At 38.5% G+C, this 23,416-nt stretch overlaps 1 protein-coding gene across 2 annotated transcripts in view; it reads right to left on the bottom strand.

Annotated features, from left to right (window-relative positions):
* Positions 1-23,416, bottom strand: part of LOC106921965 (low-density lipoprotein receptor-related protein 8-like) — a 98,103-nt gene that overhangs the window by 22,428 nt on the left and 52,259 nt on the right. For both annotated transcript variants that reach the window (XM_014994005.2, XM_014994006.2), the window contains exons 5-9: positions 17,941-18,327; positions 14,917-15,039; positions 12,939-13,061; positions 4,545-4,664; positions 2,315-2,440 (exon numbers count right to left, since the gene is read on the bottom strand). In XM_014994005.2, coding sequence (XP_014849491.1) covers positions 2,315-2,440; positions 4,545-4,664; positions 12,939-13,061; positions 14,917-15,039; positions 17,941-18,327 — 879 coding nt within the window. The remainder of the gene's footprint in view (positions 1-2,314; positions 2,441-4,544; positions 4,665-12,938; positions 13,062-14,916; positions 15,040-17,940; positions 18,328-23,416) is intronic.

The following is a 23,416-nucleotide window of genomic DNA, read 5'->3' as shown; positions in this document are numbered from 1 at the left end:
TTAAATTGACCAGAAAATAAGGGCCTAAAAAAAGGACAAAAAAGAGCATGAAAAAACAAACAAAACAAAACCTTTTTATTATACCTACTCAGCAATAAAATTGTGTAATACTTTAATGAGTAAAGAAGTCAATTTTGTTTTGCTGAAAATAGAAATGTTAATTATCGTTGATCCAAAACGTTGAATAAGGGTTCTGCCTCATTTCTTTTTTCTTTCGCACTCAGCAAAATTTTAAAGATCTCCATTTAAAACAATAAAACATTTTTTGTCAGTTCTGAGCAATAAAGAGAAAATTTAGGTCACTTTTATTAAAAAATACACAGACAAATTTAATAAATCCATTTAAATCAGATCTGGGTCTCAAAGCTTACTGAATAAATGTGATTCTCACAAGAGAATACAAAAAGCTTCGACACTGAACACTTTGTGCTGGAACCAACATTTTCCACTGTAAACTTTTTATTTGACTATCATAATTTTGCCCTGGTGAAAAATAAAAATAAAAATTGTCAACCACATGTCTTAGAGGGGTCAGTTTGCATGATCTTGCAGTCCAGGGGGCACAACTGGCCTCCGGGCCGCAGTTTGGACACCCCTGGATTAAATACAGCTTCTATCGAAATCAAGTCTGGGAAGTTTGACTATAATACATGCATGTTTATCAGAGAAAATGTGGTTAAATATGAAATTCACAGCACATTTTTCAGATTTCTGTTTTTTTTTGCTGTTGTTTTTTCTCACACTTTAAAATTATACACAATAGTTGACATATATAAAATATAATATAGATCAAAATGTGTGACACAGTGTGAAAAAAGTCATGGGATATTAGCTGCATTTTTATTAAACAAAATAAAAGTACTTACAAATGAATGTGATTAATCCAGTTCACCGTTTTCTGCTCATTAAATGAGGCGTGAACTTGGAACACAACGGCGTTCTTCTCAGCCTCGAGTCGTGGCTGAAAGCCAATGAGCACCAAGGTACTTTGAAGAAGTTCACTCCGTTCCCCGCTTGTCACCTAACATTTATCAGCATCCTCAAACTAAATTGACTAAATTGATGTAATTTCCCTCCACCTAGATCTGCCAGGTACCCCTGAAGAGTTGATATGCCTATTTATAAATGTTCAGCATGGCTAAACACATCAGGGTGTCACTCAGGAAACTCTAAAGTGATGAGAGCCAGAGGATGGAGTTGGCCAGTGAGAAAAAAAAAAAACAAAAACAAAAAAACAAGGCTGGCTGCTCTAATCGTGCTCGCCATTTTTATGTTTTTAGGTACACAAACAGCTGCAAAGTGGTGATAAGACTGTAATTGCAGAAAGATGTTTGTGATTATATGAAGCAGAGGGTTTGACGCTGCAGTACAAACGAGTGATTGGGTCCACTAATGAGCAACTGCTCAGACTGTTTCGTTATCAGTAAAACAACAGACTTTCCTGCTTATCAAAGGAAACGCATTTATAAAATTAGCTAAATTCCATCTGTAGAAGTTATGACCTGTAATATTAAAAACTCAACTACGAATTTTATTTGTCCCATCATAAACACTTGTTACTGGGGTGTTTTCACCTGATTGTCCGGTAGACTGTTTGATTGCAAGACTGCAACATTTGTTACATTTTCAACTGGTGTGGTTCACTTTCACACTGCAATGTGTCAAACATGATAGAAGTAGAAGATAAAACGTATGAATTAGGAATGCAAAATACATATTTTTGTACTACTATAATCTTAACATGCTCGAAAAGGAGTAGGAAGAAGTAAGAAACATGTTTTCAGATGTACCTTCGTTATTAAATAAAATAATAATAATAATAATAATAATAATAATAATAATAATAATAATAAACATAGGTTAATTCATTTCCCATTTTATCTGGGTTTACATATGTCCAGATATATACATCCATACCCACACACACTCGTATGCGTTTTGTGTTTGGCAAAAGAACATGAGCCATTTCTCCCAGTAGCAATAGACACTTGTTTGTTTTGGTTGTGTTTACCCAGAATGCCCTGCACTATAGTTTGCTTCCTGCTTTTGGAGCGTTCTCTGGTCCACTAGTATCCACATTTGCATTCAAACCACACCAGAGTTCACTTCACCAAACAGAGGCCGAGGTTTTTAGGCAGACCAGAGTTTGCTTTTTTGGTCCACATCAGAGTTCGACTGCACATTCACAACCTCCCGAATCGAACCATAGGTTCTAGGCAAACAAGCACTATTCAGATTAAAGCGGACTAAACGGGGCTGGTGTGAATGTATCCTAATTTTTTTTTTTAAATTTCTGTAAGTTGTTGTGACTCACCTTCAGCCTTGCAAGTCTTAGTGACCAGGTCCATCTCATATCCTTCGTAACACTCGCACTTAAAATCTCCCTTGTAGTTGATGCATATCTGGCTGCAAGCGTCAGGGTTCTCGCACTCGTTGATGTCTGTGAAGAAGGCAAGAAACAGACGCCATCAGTGGCAGAGCTGAACAGAAATGACGACCATTCTTGTTGTGTGATAATTGTTAAGAACTGATGCTTGTTGATGACTTTTGTCGATGGGAAAGCACAGATCATATGAGAAAAGAAAGAACGACACATCTGACCTTTCTTTTTAAACACCTTTTTCTTTGGGTTGCGCTGGGTGTGACGGGTTGGGGAAGGGTGTGAATGTGTTATGCGTGTGTGGACGTGTGAGAGCATAGAAAGTGCATCTGGTTCCTTGTGGGAATGAAGAGCAGTCCAGCTAAAAAAGCAGCAAACATTTAAACGGGCTTTGTCAGCAGTCAGCCAGCTGCTTCTCATGATGCCTTTTGAAAAGTATTCACACCTCAAACTTTTTCACCTCTTCTCATGCTAAATCTGTTAAAACTTCACTGTTGCTTACTGGGATTTTATGTTAAAAACCAGGAGTGTACAATTATTTTCTTCTCCCACAACGGCAACTATGACTGTTCCTAGGAGCCATACCGTTGGCCGAACACAATTTGTTCAATTAAGTATGAAACAATACATTTTAAATAGAATTTTATCTTCTCAGCAACAGCACACAACGCCAATGAACAACAAGGCAAATATCTGAAACTTCACATATTATTTTACTATATTTAAAAATGGTTTTCATAAATGTACAACCCTCATTTTTTACTTTCATGTATTTTCACAATCGTAAATTTTGTTTCCAATTCCGGAAAAAAAGTCTGGGTATTCCACAAACTGAGAGCATCCCTGGTTTTATTTTAAGCAAAAAATTAGGTCTTTGTGTTGATATAAAAAATAAAATAAAAAAATCAGCATTTCTGCATCCAGTTTTTCTTCTGAGAATCAATTGCAATCTTTATTGGTGGCGAGCTTGCTTACAATGCTGCACTGATGGAGGGCTCTAGAAGGGTGCTTTACATATCATATATTACATTTAACAAAAGCTGCTCTCAAAACAAAAGTTGATTTTTCAAAATAAAGACATAATATTCTACTTTGTGTGCAGAATTAACATTGACTGCCGTTTTTTAAGTGGGCTATTCAAGGACGTCTAAGCTCTGCGAAGTGCCCAACACAATATAAATCATGAATGCAAAGTTGAAGGAAAAAATAATCAACGTCTGGCTGCATATTTAGTGTTGTTTTCCAGTCTCCAGATTTTTATTTTCTTCCAGGGTTGCCCTGCATTTATCACCATAATCCATCTTCCCATCAACTCTGAACAGTTTCTCTGGTCCTGCTGAAGAAAATCTTCCCCGCTGCTCGCCGCTGCCACCACCACTTTTCACCACAGGATAGATGTGTTTGGAGAGAAGTTAACCATTAAATTCTTTTCCACAATTTTGAATTTTGTATAAAGGTGAAAAAAATATTTATTTTGCTTCGTTTTGTTTTAAACAATTGCCTAATTTCCCACTTTTCCATAATTCTTGTACTCTTTCTGTTCATCTAGAAATGTATATATCATCATATACATAAGTGTGATATTCCAATTCATACACAATCTAAATATAAAATAAAGAAATAAAACAACAAGCTATCACACAATAATCCATAAAAATATGATAAAGTTTAGTTGGTTCTTTTTTTATGGACCCACAATATTGGATTTTTGGTCGATATCTGATATGGCGATTTACTAAAACTCATTTGGCAAATAACCAATACCGATATTTTTTTTCCTATACCTACTTACTGAAACTATGTGGCTTTCTCTACTCCGGAATTAAAACACTGCATTATCTTTGACAATTTAGCATGCTACCAAATGCAAATGCTAAAAAGGAGGCCGGAAATTATGCAACATTTTCAACTTGCATTATATTTAATGTCAAAATTATTCACACCACTCAAACAGTGTAAATTTGATGTTGTGCTGCAGTCATATGAAAGCAACGCCTTTTATATTGGTGAATTATTTTTGACGGAATGGCCGATGTCTGATATTAATTTTTACAACTAATAACAGCCGATACCGATAACATACCGATAATATTGTGCATTCCTATTTTGTATGTTTTTTGAGGCTCTGTTGATCTCAAGGTGTTTAACATCCTTACAGTTTTACCTCCACAGGTCTTTTTGTCCAGCAGCTGGTAGCCGGTGGGACACTGGCACTCGAAGCCGATTGGCCTGTCCATGCAGACGTGGGAACAGCCGCCGTTATTGATCATACACTCGTTCAACCCTGTGAGGTAAGACAAGGAGAAGACAGCGTTCTGATGCAAAGAGTTACAGGAGAGCCAGGCACAATGTAATCAACTTGCAGGTCAACTTTTTGAAAAACGACTCTAACCCGCTTATAAGAGAAAAAAAAAAGTCCTTCATCTTGACTTTTGTACCATCTTGTCCTTTTGTAATGCTTATCAGACGCTCTCCAAAGTAGAGACGGCCTCAAAGAGACGCCACTACGGCACATAATGGGAGCTGGTTAATTGAAAACCAGTCCCATCTGTTGGGATATGAAATGTGTGTGTGTGAGTGTGTGTGTGTGGAGGGGCTTTAATGCTGCAAACTGAGAATCGAACAAGCCCCAGGAGGATCTGTCACAGAAGTAAAGGGGGGCAGCTAAATTAAACAGGTACTCCGTTTGATTTGCGACACAGTAATCCTAAAAATTACAAAAGCTGAAATATGGGATACATCACCAATGGCCCGCTTTATTTTTAATGTAGAACACTTGACCCCGTTGTTCTGTTTCTCTCCTAGACAAAGAAATTAGTTGAGTTCTGCTGAACAAAGCGTTTCCTTCTACAGAGTGTAAAGGGGCAGTGTTATGTGTTTTATAGGCACATATGATGATATTTTGTAGCATAAATAAAGTAACTATGTTACCTTCAGTCAGTGTTGTGGTACTCGAGATCGGTCTTGGTCTCGAGTCCGGTCTTAAGACCGTTTTCTGATGGTCTCAGTCTCGTCTCGGACTCTACTGCATTTGGTCTCGGTCTTGTCTCGGTCTCGGGCTCTGAGGACTCGGCATTTTATTTCAAGACCAGTCGAGACCGCAACTGTGAAAATATCACTAAACGTGCAGCATACTGTCCAGTTTATTTGTTAACATCTTTGTTTTCAGTGGATGCAAAACGCACCAATTAAAATCCAAGCAACTACGTGTTTCTCCCCTTCCCCCTCCCCTCCCCTCCTTTCACTCGCACTCGGCGCTCCAGGACATGCAGTGGTTTTCTCTCAGTGGCAGAAAATGTTTGCCTAATCGTCAGTAATATAATAGCGCTGCATAAATAGTAAGAAATCCGATGGCCAGAGCTAACTCAGCAGCGCTTCGCTTTCAGAGACGATGGGGACAACGTCTAACTTTTTTCGTCACTTAGAAAAGTAGCTCAAAGAAGGTAAGCTCCTTTAACGTGATGTTAGCAAAGCTAGCTGTACAGAGACACATAAGAATTTGTGATGAAAAAAAGTCACTCACTGCCTGAATTATTGTGCGGAGATGTTGACTGACTTGTCGCATATATAGGACAACGCTATGTCCAAAAGCCTGCAATATAGTGATGTGACATTCAGAAACAGTCGATTCTTCTCCACGGCTCTTTATTTATTAGATAGGACTGGAGTGTCACTCACTGAGAGCCGTTGTTCTATCAGATTACCATACACTGTCAGAATAGCATACGTGCAGTTGAGTACCATGCCAGCGCATGCGCCTTAAGAAGTCCGACCGTCAGTGGAGTTGTCAGTTCAGCATATGCAACAAGTTATGACGAAAATAAGTCATTAAATTGTTTATAATATGACATAATATGATAACTAGATAGATATACATGCGTTGTCGTGGTTTCAAAGTGTATTTAAAGCAGGTCTGGCTGCAGCTGGATGCCATACAACTGTTAATAACCAAGTGTATGATGATCTACGTCATGATTCTATGTTGCTGATTAAATAAAATCATATGGTAATGACAGCGTATGCATGTCTGAGCTAAGCGTACGACTATCTGACAACATATGCTGATCTGACAGAACACCGTGAGTTTGTGTTAAGCGTATGACGATCTGACCTGACAGAACACCCGTTCTTTGTTATAGTAATGCTCTGTGTACACTGCATCATTATTTAATTATGTACGTTGATATTTAAATTAACAAATAACTAAAACACAAGAACGAAAGAGCACGCAGAGCATGCACATTGCTCTTTGTTTTTGTTCAAAGTGGCAACTGTAATGTCTGCCATGGTGTCAGACTACCTGGCTTCATGTAGCAGGAGAGAGGGTGAAAACAGTCACGATGAGCGCCTTCTGTTTGGTTACTTCTTGCTTGTTGCTCCTTGGTCAGTGTTCATAGTTGAGCATTATTTACTGTCAGGGCATTGCCTCAATTGCTATGTTTAATGGTGCAGACAGTGGTGGATTCTTATATGAGCAATATGGGCAAATTCCCAGGGTGTTATGTTTTTAGGGATGGCACGAGACCATCACACATTGTAACACAGAAATGGAATATTTAATATTGGTAAAATGTATTAAGTATTTAATATCTAGGTGTTTTTATGGGAATATGGATCTTTCAGATTATTCTGAGAAGCAATTTTGATCATATTTTACATTTTATTGTGTCATGTAGCGCGGGCCGCTGGTCTTGGTCTTGACTCGGTCTCGACTTTCCTCGGTCTTGGTCTTGACTTGGTCTCGGACCCCAAAAGTCTTGGTCTTGTCTCGGTCTCGATACACTCTGGTCTTGGTCTTGTCTTGGTCTCGGGTTAGGTGGTCTTGAACACAACACTGCCTTCAGTTATTAAAAAATGCTAATTATATCAAATATGAGTTAAAAGAAATTTCCCTTAGTAATTTAATGACTTGAAATTGGGTCACTGTCTCTTTAAGAAACTCCTGGTCTTACTGAAACTCTGCCTTCAGGAAGTCATCACAACATGACTCCTCTATTAACCCTTTAACAATGTTTTTACCAGTTTCATTCAGAGAAGTAGCTCCAATAATGTGCTCATCTGATGCACAGTTCCACCAGGTGTTTGCTAATTGCTGCTGGCTAGTCTGAAGGAGCTGAAAGATGGAGGAAAGCTGCTCTGTGAGGCGGAAGCTTGGAAACTGCGTCTCGAAGGCAGAGCTAGGTTTCTTCCAGTTAGACGGCAGTCTTTCCTCTCCTCCGTCACCACATGTTCATCAGGAGTGAATGCTACAAGTTAACAACTTGATGCACTCTGGATGGAAACACTTTAGCCAATTTGGAAAATAAACAGAGCTTCATTTGTCTTATTTAGGACCAAAGCATATCATTAGCTACACTTCCCTTTACTAAAATTATAAACATTTGATAAAACAATTTGCTAAATGGAAACACTCAATTTCAACCAAACAAATGTTTTTTTTCTATAAAAGCTTTAGCACTAAGATGAGGTGTGTGTTTTTGGCCTTGTCAAAAATGGAAACACTTTATTCACATCATGAGTGATGACAAAAAAAACTAATGTTAGTGCTGGGGGAACAACGTGAAGTCTGTGGCGCAGCATGTTTTTTTAATGATTTATCGTGTGAACAAACTTAGTTACATGTGATTTTAATTGTGTTTCATATTTAATGGAAACAACAATTGCAAAATTATGGGGGGGTGGGTTTCAACATTTGTGGAATATCAACAAAGTTTTGCATATGTCTGTAATGAAAATGCAGCTAATGGCTTTTAATCTACATGAGAGAGTTGATTTTTTTTTTCTGTAAAATGCTTTCAGACTATATTTGTTGCCGCTATTGACAAAAACTCAACTGAATTTAGCAAAGCAGTTGATGGAACAAAAACTGCTCAATGCGAAATGAAAATGCAAGTGAAGGAAGTATTACGTTGCTTCACATCATCTTGAATTTATAAAATATCCTTGCATGCACGTGATTTATTCAAGTCTTCAGCACACTTGTGTTTTTTCTTCTAATCCTTAAATGAGTGACCCTAACAAAAAGTGAAAAACGTTGACACACTGGATTGGTTTTCACAGAGCAACAGTGCAACTGCACAACGAGCAGCTGGAGAGGGTTGATAAAAGAAAAATGGACTAAGCAGCAAGAGAAGCTGCCTCCTCAATCATAGAGTATTTAACTCCATCAGAAGTGTGACTACCTAATCTAGAGTTACACATTTGTCAATAACTAGTGAGCTTCTTATCGGCTCTTGAAAGCTAAACTTTTGTGTGTGTGTGTGTGTGTGTGTGTGTGCATGCTCGTGCGTGCGTGCGGGTGTGTGTGTGTGTTTCTGAGAGTTAGTCGACCACTTAGCCAAACCGAAGCTCAGCATCAGCTTACTCCCCAGAGTAAAAGTGAATGGTGCCAAGATGAAACTCCATTAGACAAAAGAAGTACACAGTAAACAGAATAAACACTTTCACCTATCGAAATATATCTAGTAAATTGCTTATCTAAAATTCACATTCAAAAGGTTTACGGAAAAAAAACCCACTGGAACCATGTCATTTATTTAGTTTTCCTTAACATCCCAATTGTTCTGTGTTTCTACTATATTTTTATGTTTATTGAGATCTACTTATGTATTATTAATTTATTGTTATTCGACTTGTCTTCGAGAGTTGCCATTTTTAAAATTTCGTTGTGCTTTCTTCATGCACAATAAAATAAATTCTATTTCTGATTCATTTGCAAGACGACTTCACACACACTGTAACTACCATTTTCTAAAAATACATTTAGTTTTTCACAGCTTCACACACATCATAAGATTGTGGTAACATGCTTATTTAAGGGTGCACAAACTTTTTTCAGAAATTCTATGAAAATTTTCCAGATAGTATTCAATGTTCATCAACACAGGAAATGTTGGAATTCAAGTCTGTGCTGTTAATGTCTTTATGCAGGTAAATTCACTTGATGGTTCCCGAGATACACTGCTCCGTGCTTATTAAATGAAAAGGTCTTTGGTTAAGATTTTGGGTTTGCATGGCTTTCTGTGTTATGTTTCCACATTCTCACTTTTTTTATTTGATAAAAACCTACATGGTCATTTAAATCATGATTCTAATTTGATATCTCAGGTCTACAAACACAGAAAAGCAACATTCAGCTTCTATGTGCCACAAATCTGGAACAAGCTTCCAGAAAACTACAAAAAATGGCCAACTTATTTGATATGTATCAATGATTTTGATGATGTCACTGGGCGAACTGTAATGTGTGTGTAACTGCTTTCTCAATTTGTGACCGTATTGTGTTTATATGACTTTTTATTTTTGTGTTTTTATGATGTAAAGCACTTTTAACTGATTTGTTGCTGAAATGTGCCATTAAATAAACTTGATTGGTTGATTTGATTATTCACAGGATTGCTTATGTTTCCTGGATCATACATCAGACACCCTGTTTTTATTTTCCATTTATGAAAACACAAAAAGGGAACACTGGTATTGCTTTTTAGCAATAGCACCAGCTAAAAAGTTAGACATACCATGATGGGAAACATAGATCGTCTCATGTCAGATAGGAACTGTACCACATAGGATGAGTGTTGAGACAAGACAAATTACTGGATTTCAGCCATGGACGCTCCTTAAAGCAGGGGTGGGCAACTCCAGGCCTCGAGGGCCAGGGTTGCCCATCCCTGCCTTAAAACCTCAGCCACCATCCAGACTTCTATCTCTCCTCTCTCACATGGTAACACCTAGGACAGGCACCAACCTTGCCGTCACCCCGAACAGGACAAAGACGGAGCGGAAAATTGAAGGAAGACATTTTTTCCACGCCTTGGGAACAGCAGAAAATGCTCTGATTTCCTATCGTCACAGGAGTTAATGATGTACACCAGGAATTTACGAGATGTGGATTTTCTGATAATTATGCAGTCAGTGTTGGCTTTGCTTCGGGTCCTTAGTCTCCATTCTCTTTAACTGGTAAAAGCATCACATCGCCTCCTGAGCTATGAGGTTTACCATGTAATCGCAGACTCTGGTTCTGAACAGACAGCGAGTGGGGGACTATTGATCTTTTTGAGATTGGTTTAGAGCGAGGCAAAACAGAGAAGCTGCAGGCCGGAAAAATCAAAACAACGTGCTGAAAGTGGGTGAGATGCTTTGTAGATTTGACGTGGAGCCAGCGGACCTGCTGAATTTGCTGGAAGCCACACAGAGAGACCGCCGGGAACCACAGGTAATGCCTCGATAATGCGGAGACTGGGGAGGACGAGATCTGATTGCAAGTCGAACTTTTCTATCAATTGAAAGTAAAAAATTCGGTCGTGTAATCTTCGCCGTTCGCTTTGTGTTGCCGCCAACAGACCGACCCGCTGTTAAATTCTCTTCTGTAAATTGACTGAATGAGTGGCGGCAACACAATCTATCCTCCTACTGTCAGCTGAAAATGGACCCAAGATAAAGGAAAAAAGAGCAAGAAGTAGCTGCCTGTGAGCTCTCACTCAATCCTGTGAGTTCAGGAGGGGCATGAAGCCCCCCCCGCCTCTGCCTGAGAGAATCCATGTGTGAAAACAGAAACTGCTCTTTCCACCAAGAAGATTTACAGGCCAGATCCCTTCCCCACCCCCATCACTGAGAAAACATCACATCTCTTTTTTTCCCTTCTTCCTAAATCTATCCTGCACAGTGAATCTGTTAACATGAATGAATAGTGTTAAATAATGAGCAACATAACAGCGGTGATATGTCAATATTTTTGGTGAGATGGTAAAACATTTGCCTGAGCACTTTAGGAAATGCATTGTTTTTAGCATCTGAAAGGAAGAGTTTTGCGTCGTAGTTCGAATCAAAAGCGTCTTGTTTTCCGCGTGTGATTTAGATGTGGAACATCTTGGACGCAAATGGCTGAGCGAGCGCAGAGATGAGCGAGGTGTGTGTGCCTGCATGTGTGTGGACATGCTTTTAATGAGCTGAGAATGTGAGGGGACGGAGGTAGAGGAGATGGAGAGGGTGAAGGGAATTACGCTCTGCAATGCCGGTCTCGGTTCTATAATTTCATTTCCTGGCAGAGGTCAGTCTGCTCTGGTACCTGTCACTTTTCCCCACATAGATTTTTAGATTCCTCAGAGGAAATGTCCTCGCAAGAAGCTGGAGGTCTGTTTCTTGCTTTCCTATACTGGAATTGAAATCATGGATATCCAAAAAACCAACATGTTTTGTTTAATGAATGTCACTTTGACCAAATTGAGCATGGCTGTTTTAGCATTTTTGATTATTTTTAGACAAATTTCTCAAAGGAATCATATTGTGTTGGTCACTGTATGATGAAAACTTTGCCTTCCCTACTGCTTTAATTCACCTTAGCATGGATTTCACAAGGTGTCTAAAATAGTGCTCAGATATTTGAGTCCATATTGAAGCCATATTATCAAGCATGTGCAGCAGAGAGGGAAATCTCTTTTTCCATCTATTTTTCCATCCATTGAATTGAGATCCAGTGACTGTGGAGTACAGTGAACTCACTGTATGCTCAAAAAACACAAATTGGGCATCATTTGAGCTTTGTGATATGGTAATAATGTGGTCATAAATCGCTGGAAATGATCAGCAGTGTACTGAAGTAGACTGAAGCTTTTCAACTGTGCTTAATTGGTACAAAGAAACCAACACCAAACTGAGGCACTGATATAAAGTAGGATGAATCAATTTTTCCATCTATTTACATTTAGTTCTGATCCCAGACGAGCCCCCACATTTTCCACATCTCTTACGTTCTAATCTTGGTGGCCTTGTGTGAAGTGTAGTCTCAGTTTCCAGCCATTATATGACAAATGTGGCTCTCAGTGTGGTGTTCTGCTGCTGTAGCTCATCTCCTTCAAGGTTCAAATCGTCTGTGCAAAGAAGCGAATCGCTGATCTGCAGCCGTACTCTTCCTGAGCAAGAATGTGGCTGTCTATAGGTGGTATTCTGCATATGTTGGTTGTAATGAGTTGTCCTTTGAGATCATAGAAAGCCACCAACTCTAATAAGTAATTTTCCTAAGACTTCTGACATCAACAAGAAATATGTTAACACCACTGCTCTTGTAGGATATCTTCCTGTCTTTCTCTCTGTAAACCCAAGAATGTTGAGCATAAAAAAATCCCAGATCAGAAGTCTCTACAATACTCTAAAATACCCATCAACCATGCCGCGTACAAAGTCACTTAAATCCCTCTTTTCCCTTGTTGTGATGGCTGCTCTAAACTTCAAACCTTCTTCATCTTCTAGATGCATAAATTTAATGAGATGCTGCCATGATGCACTATTTGTGTAAGCAATTGAAAAGGAAAAATAAATGAATAAAGTGACTGGTTAGTTTGTTAACAGGAGCCATTTAATAAGCACACTGTTGGTGTAATGAGTGCAAATGAAATGTCTAGACTCCTTTGTATGAAGAAACACTCATTCTAGACCCAGTGAGTTTGTACTCTCTCGTGAATCAGTATAATTTGGAACAAGCCTTTTATTTTATTTTATCAAAGACAGAAATAATAAAAGTTCACACAAGCAGTCTCCAACATAAATAACAACATCTTACCACACTCTTTTTTAGGCTCATCCGAGCGGTCCTTGCAGTCCTTGACAGAGTCACACACCTTGGAGCTGTCGATACACTCTCCGTTCTTACACTGAAACTTCAGGGGCCCTTCGCATTTTGTGGCTACAGCAAAAAAAAAAAAAAAAGTAGAGATCAGCTTCTGTAAATCACACATTTAAAATATTAATGTTTTGCTTGAGACAGTAAAAAAGGGCAATGTACATAAAAAACATTAAATAAGTAAACATGAAAATAATTTTTCCAACTCAAGTTTGCATGCAACTGCACAAAAAAGTTACAATATTAAAAATTTAACGTTACTTTTTTATCTTTCTCACCTCCTCTTGTGAATTTCACTTTCCCTGCCCTCTTAGTTTGCAGGAAGCTGATAAATTATCCATAAAAAGAGGAACTTAGGAGACTGGTTTACACAGGGTCCTGTCTGAGTCCATATACCACACAACCTGCTGTCATTATTACAACCCCTTTAACAGCTTCTTCATCTTGGTTTGTAGTCTTCACACTTTCGTTACCTCTCTGCATAGCTGGCATTACGATATAGCTTTAAATGGTCTGTTAAACGCACCCAAGGTAATTCTGTCTTGCTTTATCCAACTGATGTCAGCCTCACAGATTCATAATAAATCATTTGTTCTCACATTTAACAGAACCTGCTGGGATGAATTTAAACCAAACAACGGATGTTTTCTGCATTTGTGAAGTACTGAGTTTGTTTTAGATAATGGAACAAAAGGCTGCTGCACTGAGCTTTTAATTAGAGAGCTGAAAGCAACAGACTGAATGTATCCACCTACTCAACAAGGTGGCACCTCACTGTAAACAATCTCATGGACCCGGCAGCACAGCTGCTGTGCTGCGAATCAATGAGGTTTGCCTGTTGCTCTATTAAGTTTCCGGTGAGACTTGGCAGCATTTGTCCAAGTAGTACGATAACTGTGAACCATCAGCAGCAGCTCTGTTTGTATCGACAGTAACCCTTTGTGGTATGTGATAGAAGGATGTATTTACGCTTGTGATAATGAATTTCCTCTGATTCAGACAGCACAGAGGAACTTTGGGGCTGATAAACTCAATCTTGTTCCATTTCCAGCAGGCAGAAATCGCAACTAATTGTGACAATGTCACTTTGATCAGTACTGTACTCGTTATTTTTAATAAATATTTTATTGGCAATAAGGTCACGTTGTACTGATGAGATTTTTACGCCCATTTTTACAGCAATAATATTGGCACATTTTAAGATCCTGAACTCTTCAGTGAGGTAGGAAAAAAGTCCTTCCTTGCTATGAATGAATGTTCAATTACTACAAGTTAATTCACAAATACCATCTGAACTATTTTTGCTTCATGACAGCATGCTTACACTCCTGATCAAAATTTTAAGACCAGTTGAAAAATGCCAAGACTTTACATTTTGCATTTTTGAAGTGATTAAAAAAGCTACATTGCAAAAAACACAAAATCTTACCAAGTTTTTTTTGGGACTAGTTTCTAGTGCAAATATCTTAGTACACTTGAAATAAGATAAAACTAACTTACAAGTACAGTTTTTGTTAGATATAGCAGCTTGTTTAAAGTCAATAATTCCTTAATATTGACGAAAAAGTATTTATTCCATTGTAGATTATTTCACTTATAACAAAACATTTTTCCCATGTTCCTTGTGAAATAATCTGCCAGTGAAACCAGTTCTTGTGCAGCTTAGCCAGTATCTATTAAAATGATTCACATATTTATATAAATATGTTATTATATTCACAAGCCTGATTTTTTTTTTCTTTTGGTGGCTACGACAGTGTATTGTGAGCTAGCTTAGTTGTCCCAAGCTTAACATTGTCCTGCCAACTTCCCTTCTTTATGTAGCGCATCCTGGTACTGTGTGTTTCCCAGGTAACCGTGATGTAACCATTCACTTGGTGTAAATGAAGCGGTGATTTACCCAGCCTCAGAGACCCACCGTTGACGCAGCCGGACTCATCGCTGTGGTCAGGACAGTCGTGGACCTTGTTGCACTGTTTGGTACCGTGGATACAGGAACCATCACCGCACTGAAACTCATCAGGTCGACATGTCAGCAGAGCTGTTAGAGAAGGAGAGAGAGAGAAACATTATGTATGTGTGTATATATATATATATATACTTACAAAATGGGATTCATGTTCTGACATTAATGGATCAAATCCTTTTTCTTACATTTTACCCATGACTAGTTTTCCATTTCTCTTTGCTTCTGAGACTGTGTCAATAAGGTAATTTCAAAAGATAATCTCCAGAAAGCATGTATAAAAATCAGCAGAATTGAGTAATTACATACTTCAGCTATGCTAATTTCGTTCAGAGTTTGATGCAGCCCAGAAAATGTCAACCCAGGGTCGCATGATGAATGAATTTTAATGTAGAAGCCAAAAGAAGGAGGCAGGTTGAGGCCAAACCCAAATTCATTATTATCCCAAGACCAGAGCAGCTTTTTATCAACAGCAGAACTCCCTTCTGAACCCCATTAAAAAGCAATATCTATGACTCTTGGGATATGATTTAGTCTTATAAGATAAGACCAGGACAGAGGGAATGTCTGTGTTGATGCCTCAACGTAGACGGACACAGCAGATCTTCTTCTGTGTTGTGCTGTGGTGAAACATCAATATCAGAGTGGAGATCTGTAAATAAATGATGTTTCATAGAGATCCATGACATAAAAAAAGCAATAACAGGGGAAACATATTGATCAGTGCCTCTAATCTGAAATATTTCTGTAGAAAATTAAATTTTTCTGACAGATAACTCCTTAAGTAGATCCTGAAAGTGAGTGAGTGTACCAGAAATGTGTTCCTAATTTAAACCTGAGCACCTCCGTCTCTTGCAAATGTTGCAAAGACGACACCACACACCATGACGGTTTGTCAGGCAAGCTCGCTGCACATCTCCGTAACGAGCGGAAGGATATATCTGAGTTTCACACTTTGGCTTGGTGAGAGCTTTGGGCGCTAGGATTCCTGTCTCATCACTTCATCGTCTCACTGTTATTTAGCAGAAATATTGAAGAAGACAAATTTAAAGGGACAGGATTATGTGTTTTCCAGGCACATAGTGCCATTTTATAGCACAACCAAGGAACTATGTTCACTTCAGTTGTTATAAAGGTGCCATATACATCAAATATGAAAGTTTATATCCTGATTTAAAAACCTGAAATTGGGCCTCTGTCTCTTTAAAATCTGCTCATTCTGAAAGACTGCCTTCAGGAAGTCACATCACTTCTCCTTAATAATTTAACCATTGTTGCACTGAGAAACAGCTGCTATTACAAGCTAAGCAGTTACACCAGGTGTTTGCTAACTGCTGTTGACTAGTCTGGAGGAGCTGCTCTGTGAGCCAGAAGTTGGGAAGCTCAAAGGAGGAGCTTCGTCTTTGAAGGCGGGGCTACGTCCACCCAGGCGTTTTCCACAGCTGAATGGTTACCGCAAGAGATTAAAGGATTTCTCAAACATGCGTGAAATAATCAAATCAGCACTCCAGGTCTGTTTTTGATGAAGGAGTAACATTATAGCGTTATAGCTCAAAAAAGTCGACTTGACACAATACTGCCACTTTAAAAGTTAAGCTTCAGTTTCATAGGAGCTCATCCATTTCCACGGGGCTTATTATGCTGTAAAAACTTCTACTTTTTTCATAAAGGGAGAGTAGCTCTGGTCACGCATTAACCTAAAGCAGAATGTGAGCAATAAAATGGTTAATATATTAATTCAATAGCAAGCTATCATCCATAAATGAGCATGCTTCGCTGATAATGTACTTGTTTTGGTGTGTGCTTGTGTACGTGACAGACACATGACATCACACTCTCCAGTTAATTGATCTGTTGCTAATCAAATCCTTCTTTGTGTGCAACTGCTTCAAATGTAGAAATATCTCGCTGAGCAAAAGGGTTTTAGAGCAATGAGCTCTGGTGCTATCATCTGTACGGCAGAATCTCTCTCCTTCAGAAGCAGTGTGTATAAATGCTGTGTGTGTTAGGACTGTGGCTACCAAAAAAAACTATGAGATAAGAGGGTTCTGCTCTGTCAAGTTTCTGTCCTGCAGTTTAGAAAAAGCTGCTGCAGAGTTGGACAGTTGTAGTTGTGGAAGTGGACTCTAATGCTCACGCTGTTTCACGCTACAGGAGCTGTTTGTGCACAGACACACTGTGGAAACTCAAATGGTAATGTGCCAAGGTAAACAGAAGAAATTCTAACCAAAGCAAGATGTTTAAAAGAGACTAAATATTACTAAACTTGGATGAAGACACATGTGCAGACTCTTAAAGGTGTGCACATCTTCTTTCAAAACCCCTAATAAATATCTATGTTATAGTAGATGTTGTTCTCAGGACACTTTTCATTAATACTAGGAGTGGGCAATATGGACTTGCAATTTTATTGCAATATCTTGTGGTGCTATTGTGATAACTGCAAAAATTATGATACTGTATGTATTCTTAGCACCATAAACAATTATTGTTTTTGAAAAACATTCCCATTCTAGATAGACTTTAGAGGAAGCCATTTAAAAAAGAAACACTTAAAAAAGTGGGCTTTTTATCACTAAGCTGCATTTAATCATATTTTAAAATATATAGATTTTTTTAATGATCTGGTTGGAACAAACATTGAAGAAAATAGAAAAAAAATAACATTTGCACTCATACAGTGTTTTCTTCTGTTACAATAATTCAAAATTCTTACTATGATATATTTTTCATGACAAATGATAATCGATGCAGTTAATGCCACCTCTAATTAATGCCACATAAAAACTTTATGAAGACTGACCTTCTCAGTTTACTATAAAGTGTAAAAATATATTATCATGCTAACATATAGAACCATTAGGTTGCTTTAGAGTCTGAGGACAATCTTGAATTGCAGAGGGAAAAAAATGTTTACAAGTTGACGTAATGTAAAACCGGAAACCGCTCAGGATTAATGAAGCCAGGGACACTCACGGCAGTCTGACTCGTCGGACTTGTCCTTGCAATCTGGATCTCCGTCGCATTTCCACGTCAGGCGAATACACTCCCCGTTATCGCAGCGGAACTCGTCTGCCGTGCAGTTGGCTCTGCGGTTGGGCAGGTAGGGGGCGCCGTCGCCGCAGCGTTCTGGGCTTTCGTCAGAGCCGTCCGAGCAGTCAGGGTCTCCGTCGCAGCTCCACATCAGCGGCACACACTCCGACGTGTTACAGCGGAAGTGGTTGGGCCCGCAAGTCTGTGGCGCCGCACACTTGAGCTCGTCACTGCCATCTCCACAGTCGTCATCACTGTCGCACACGTAGACGGCGGCGAGGCATTTGCGGTTGGCACACATGAACTCTGTGCTGGGACATGCTTTGGCATCTACGGGCAGAAGTTACAAATGTGTTGCGTGTTTAAAATCAGAACTGAATTTCGTCCACAAATGTTAAGCTTTTCCTTGCATTAAGCAAAAGCTGAAGGAGTATTATAGAAATTAAAAGCAGAGACATGATAGTGTGAATTAACTTTAAGCAGCAGGCCACAGAAGCAGACCATATCTGACTAAAATAAAGCTGGAGAGGATGAGAGCAGTAATCACAAGAAAATGTGGAGAGGTTTCCTCTCTGAGTGAGTCGGTGATAATACAGCTCCCTCTGCCAGAAGCCAATCCTTCTCCTCTCTAATCAATCTGTGGCATGGTACCTCTCTGTGAACATCATCTTCTGTAAAGAGGGCTTTCATTTTCTAGTTTTGTTTTGTATTTTTTTGTTTGTTTCTTTTTGCTCAAAGACCATAAAAAGAACCAGAGTATTTTTTTTTGTTGTACCTACCTTATAATAAGTTTAAGGACAGTTATTTCCCTGAAAAATACTCAGTTTGTGTGAAAAGTTTTCATTTCAGGGCATGCAGTGGCTTCTAAAAGTATTCATACCCCTTGAACATCTCCATATTTTGTTACATTACAAAATACACTGCTCAAAAAAATAAAGGGAACACTCAAATAACACATCCTAGATCTGAATGAATGAAATATTCTCATTGAATACTTTGTTCTGTACAAAGTTGAATGTGCTGACAACAAAATCACACAAAAATCATCAATGGAAATCAAATTTATTAACCAATGGAGGCCTGGATTTGGAGCCACACACAAAATTAAAGTGAAATGTTCCCTTTATTTTTTGAGCAGTATATATATGACAAAGCTTTTTTTTTTTCAAATGCAAAACTAAAAAATGTTTTAAATCATGTATAATTGTCTTTCTACTTCATAAATGTATGTCTCTGTGTTGGTCTTTCACATTAAATTTCAACAAAATACATTTGTGTTTGAGGTTATTATAGTTCACTAAAACAACCTAAACAGCATAAACAAACTGAGAAAACATTTTCCAAATAAACAGTTTACGTCAGCTGCACTCCATGCTTCTTATGGCAGCTATACTACACTAGTCCACAAAATGGCGACAGCAAAAGTTGGGAGAATACACCAGTCACCACCAGAATACACCAGTCAGTTGGTGTATTCTGTACAATACTTTCACTTTTAGGATTGTACACCTAAAACTAAACCAGAATGAAAAAACTACTACTATAACTATAAAAACTACACTGAACTAAAGAGTAGCTGTGTTTCCATTAACAATATAATTGTGCTTAAAGTTTCTGGGTTTGCATGACGTGTTTTTTTCTTTTTCTTTTTCTTTTTCAGCTGTACTGACGTTGGTACATGTTGCAAAACTGCAGTGGAAACACTTTTTCGCATCACACTAGTCATATGGCAAACAACCGGATGTTACTACTGACAGAAAAGACAAAGAAGACGACAGGAAGTGGTTGGAGGAGGATGGCGCGCATAGTTTTTTTTCCACTGACTTCTCATGTGAAGAAACTTACTCACGTGTGATCTTAATTGCATTTTTTTCTTTGTTGGAAACACAGCAACTGCGAAATTGTGTTTTTTGACATTAGCAGAATATTGACAAAGTTTTGCACGCATTTGTAATGGAAACACAGCTAATATTTAGCTAGCAAACCAGCATCTAGCTAGAAGACTATTAAACCAACTCTATTGAAACTAACTAAATTAGGCGAGAAAAAAAAACATCACAACGAAATAAAATTAAACAATTCTGAAAAACCCTCAGCCCTGACTTATACACAATGTTTTTGTCTTGCTTTCATAAATACAGGTAGTGATAGTGCAAATGAGCTAATTTTGTTTCACAGAAGAGTGGCTAACTACTCAGGCTATAAGACTTTTATTGTGTGTGTCTGGTGGCTGATTTTTGCAAATACCTCTCTGTAGAGCTGACCTGACGGTAAAAGTCGAAGCAGTTTGTGGACAGAATGTGCCCTTAAGTATGAATGAGTGTGCACTTGCATGGCTTCTGGGTGATTGACTTCCCACGTGTCACACTAATTTTACACTTACAAACAAATCTATATTTCTCCATTTCTTTTTCCTCGCCCTCTCTCGATGCCTTTTCCAGTTTTGTTACTCACGTTTTATCTTGCTAAAAAGCACTCGGGGTGGAAAGTGAGGGCTCCCACTGAGAGCCCACAAGCTGCACAGAGGTCAGCAGCAGGAAAAGGAATTTTATATTTCTACAAATCACAGGGGGTTCAGCAGCTTCACACCTCGATGTTTTAGTTGTTCCAGATGGTTACAGGAAAGGATTGGTGTTTTTACCTCATATTATCAGCTGTAATGTGGCGCTGTAGTTACCGCAGGACCAAACTGCAAATCTTACACATCATGTCTAACTAGTACAGATTGAGGAAGCAGCTACATGTGAAGGAGCCACAAAATAAAATTGCTCAGAGACTGCAGAGTACATAATTGTGCTCCGGTCTTGTTATGATGTCCTTCAATAGACTCAAATTGAGTTCATCCCTTAAAAAATAGAAAGAAACAAGCATCATGGTTACTTACTGTTATGTCCATCATCTATTTTTTCCTAATAAATGCCCAGACTTAATTACCTGACTGGTACCATAATCGTGCCAAGACGGGTGGTTCATGAAAACATGTGTTGTGGTTTCAGCTCAGTAAAAGGGTGATTTTTCATTAATATTAATAAACAAGTCGCTGCAGCTGGTTCTGAAGTGGATTTCAAATCAGTGGCCCGGTTTTGCCTCACCACACTCTCTATCCTAATTTGGAGCTAAATAATTAAAGAGCTTCAATAAACATGTGCATTATTACACGAGGGGCGAGAGCATTAGCAGTGTGCGAGTGGCCGGGTTACACCAGAGAGGCACTCTGTTTTCCTCTGGGGCGATGAGTAAATGTACTTAAAGACTTCTGAGGAGGTTCGATCCCACAGACCATCTGCTGACGACGCCGTACAAGTCAGCGAGTTTTAACTGTCATGAATAAATCAAATCCAGAAAACAAGTTGGATGTGAAGTTGAGGATTTAATAATATTTACAGCACTTGAGGAAAGTATTCTCCTCTTGGCCAGTTTCTACTAGGGTACCAATATGAAAATTTGGGCCTATGTCAAAGTCTGATATCACCGTTACATGACCAAACAAAAAACTCTCTTCCCTCTTTTTTCCTGAAACACAAACGATAACCGGATGAAACTAAACATAGGCTGTTAACATTGACCCACTTGTACTTATCGGACCGATACGATGTGTCATATAATTGCTAATGTCAGTGGATACCGATGTTGATAATGATATATTCTAGATCTGTAGTTCCCACCGTTTGTTTTTTATTTAATACTATGAAACTTAAATAGCCCAATTAAGCAGTGAAAGGGAGTATTGTATATTTTCCAGGCACCATCATTGGCATTATATAACACAATCAAGTAATTAGGGGGAGCTATGCCTAGAAGGCGGAGCTAGGTCCACCCAGGCGTTTTGCATAGCTGAATGGCTGCCACGAGAGACTCAAGGATTTCTCAAACATGAACAAAGAATCAAGGGAACACTCAGGGAATAACATCATGACATGATATAAAGTTCAAAAAATGTAATTTCACACAATAAAATTAAAAAGTGCAAAAAAAAACTGAAGTACCTGCATCATTCAAACTTGGACTAGATTGATATTCTCATTTTTGTTTTATCAGTCAAAAGTTGTCACTGGCATGAAACAGAAAAAATTCAGGCAAGTTGGCTAATGTAATAACACCATTTCAAATTAAAGTCATTTTTCTGCCAGCTACAATGCATTACATCATGAAACAGAAAGCACACACTAGTATGAAGGAATCAAAAACATAAATCATAGAGAACTTAAAATGCTTGATCAGCGTTTTCCATTCTCGCTCTTTTTTATCCCAAAAGGGGAAAACAATTTTTGTGACCAACAATAGTCAGAAGTTGGAAGCTTAGCACTTTCCTAAACTTGGCTGCATTTACGATGGAAGATTGTTGCCAGCGGCAACCAGTGGTTCAGACGAAGAGCAAAAGGAAGACGGGCTGCTCTGCTTGCACTAGCAACACAAGTGATGAGAATGAACTGAGGGTATTTGTGCATGAGAGTGAGGATGGACAGATAAAGAAAGTAAAAGATAAATTATATATTTTTTTATTATAAAAAGATTTAATTACTTTTTTTCTTCTGTAGACACTCGCACACAGATAACCTAAGCCTGTTAGTCACCTTGGCTTTCTGCCACATGGTGAGGACAGAGGACACAAGACAAATATCCACCCATCACCAGAAAATAAAAGCCTCCCCAGATTCCAATTAAAAAAATGAAATTTGTAAAACCTTCAGTCAAATAAAAAGGTCCTCTGCTTCACAGAGGATGAACAGAACTAAAAAGATCAGTTTCACTCATCACAGGACATGGATATAACACATTCTGCTTGTAAAAATATGAATTGCACGACATGAGAAGCATCAATAATGAAAAAGAGATTAAAGGGTAACCACATAGCAGGAAGCAAACCCGACCAGACATGAACTGCAAATGCAAACACACAAAAACACACAAATCCTGACATGGAGTTCCCTGGAGACAGACATGCTCAAAGATAAAAGTTCAGGTTAGCGAGTAAACATTAAGCTCTTCATCACTGAGAGTTAAAGGCACGCCTCTCAACTTTCGTGTGGATTTTCTCTAAAGCTGCTCCTCAATATGAGGCTGACCTAGAGAAGTTTTCATCGGGGAAAGCTATTATCAATTAAATGTATAATTCAAAATGTGGATTTTTCAATTAGCAGGGTGCCTCTTTTTCCTCTAGCAGAATGTGCTGAAGCTCACTGTGGGTTCCAGCTGAGCTGTGTGAGGCTTGAGAGAGAGAGAGAGAGAGAGAAAAAAAGAGAGAGAGAGATAAAGAGAGAAAGAGAGAAGGAAAGAGAGAGAGAGATCTTCCTTTTAGTCAGAAAAAAAACTTAAAAAAGAAAGTTGTAATGCGGCGGTTAAGAAAAATATGTGAAGCACCTACACATTTCTCAAGACAAACACTCTGCATATCACTTCCCTTTGTCTAATGACTGAC

This window comes from Poecilia mexicana, unplaced genomic scaffold (assembly GCF_051168715.1).
Source record: "Poecilia mexicana isolate PSO_F unplaced genomic scaffold, ASM5116871v1 scaffold_17, whole genome shotgun sequence".
Taxonomy (NCBI): Eukaryota; Metazoa; Chordata; class Actinopteri; order Cyprinodontiformes; family Poeciliidae; genus Poecilia; species Poecilia mexicana.
This window is presented reverse-complemented; position numbering and strand designations above follow the sequence as displayed.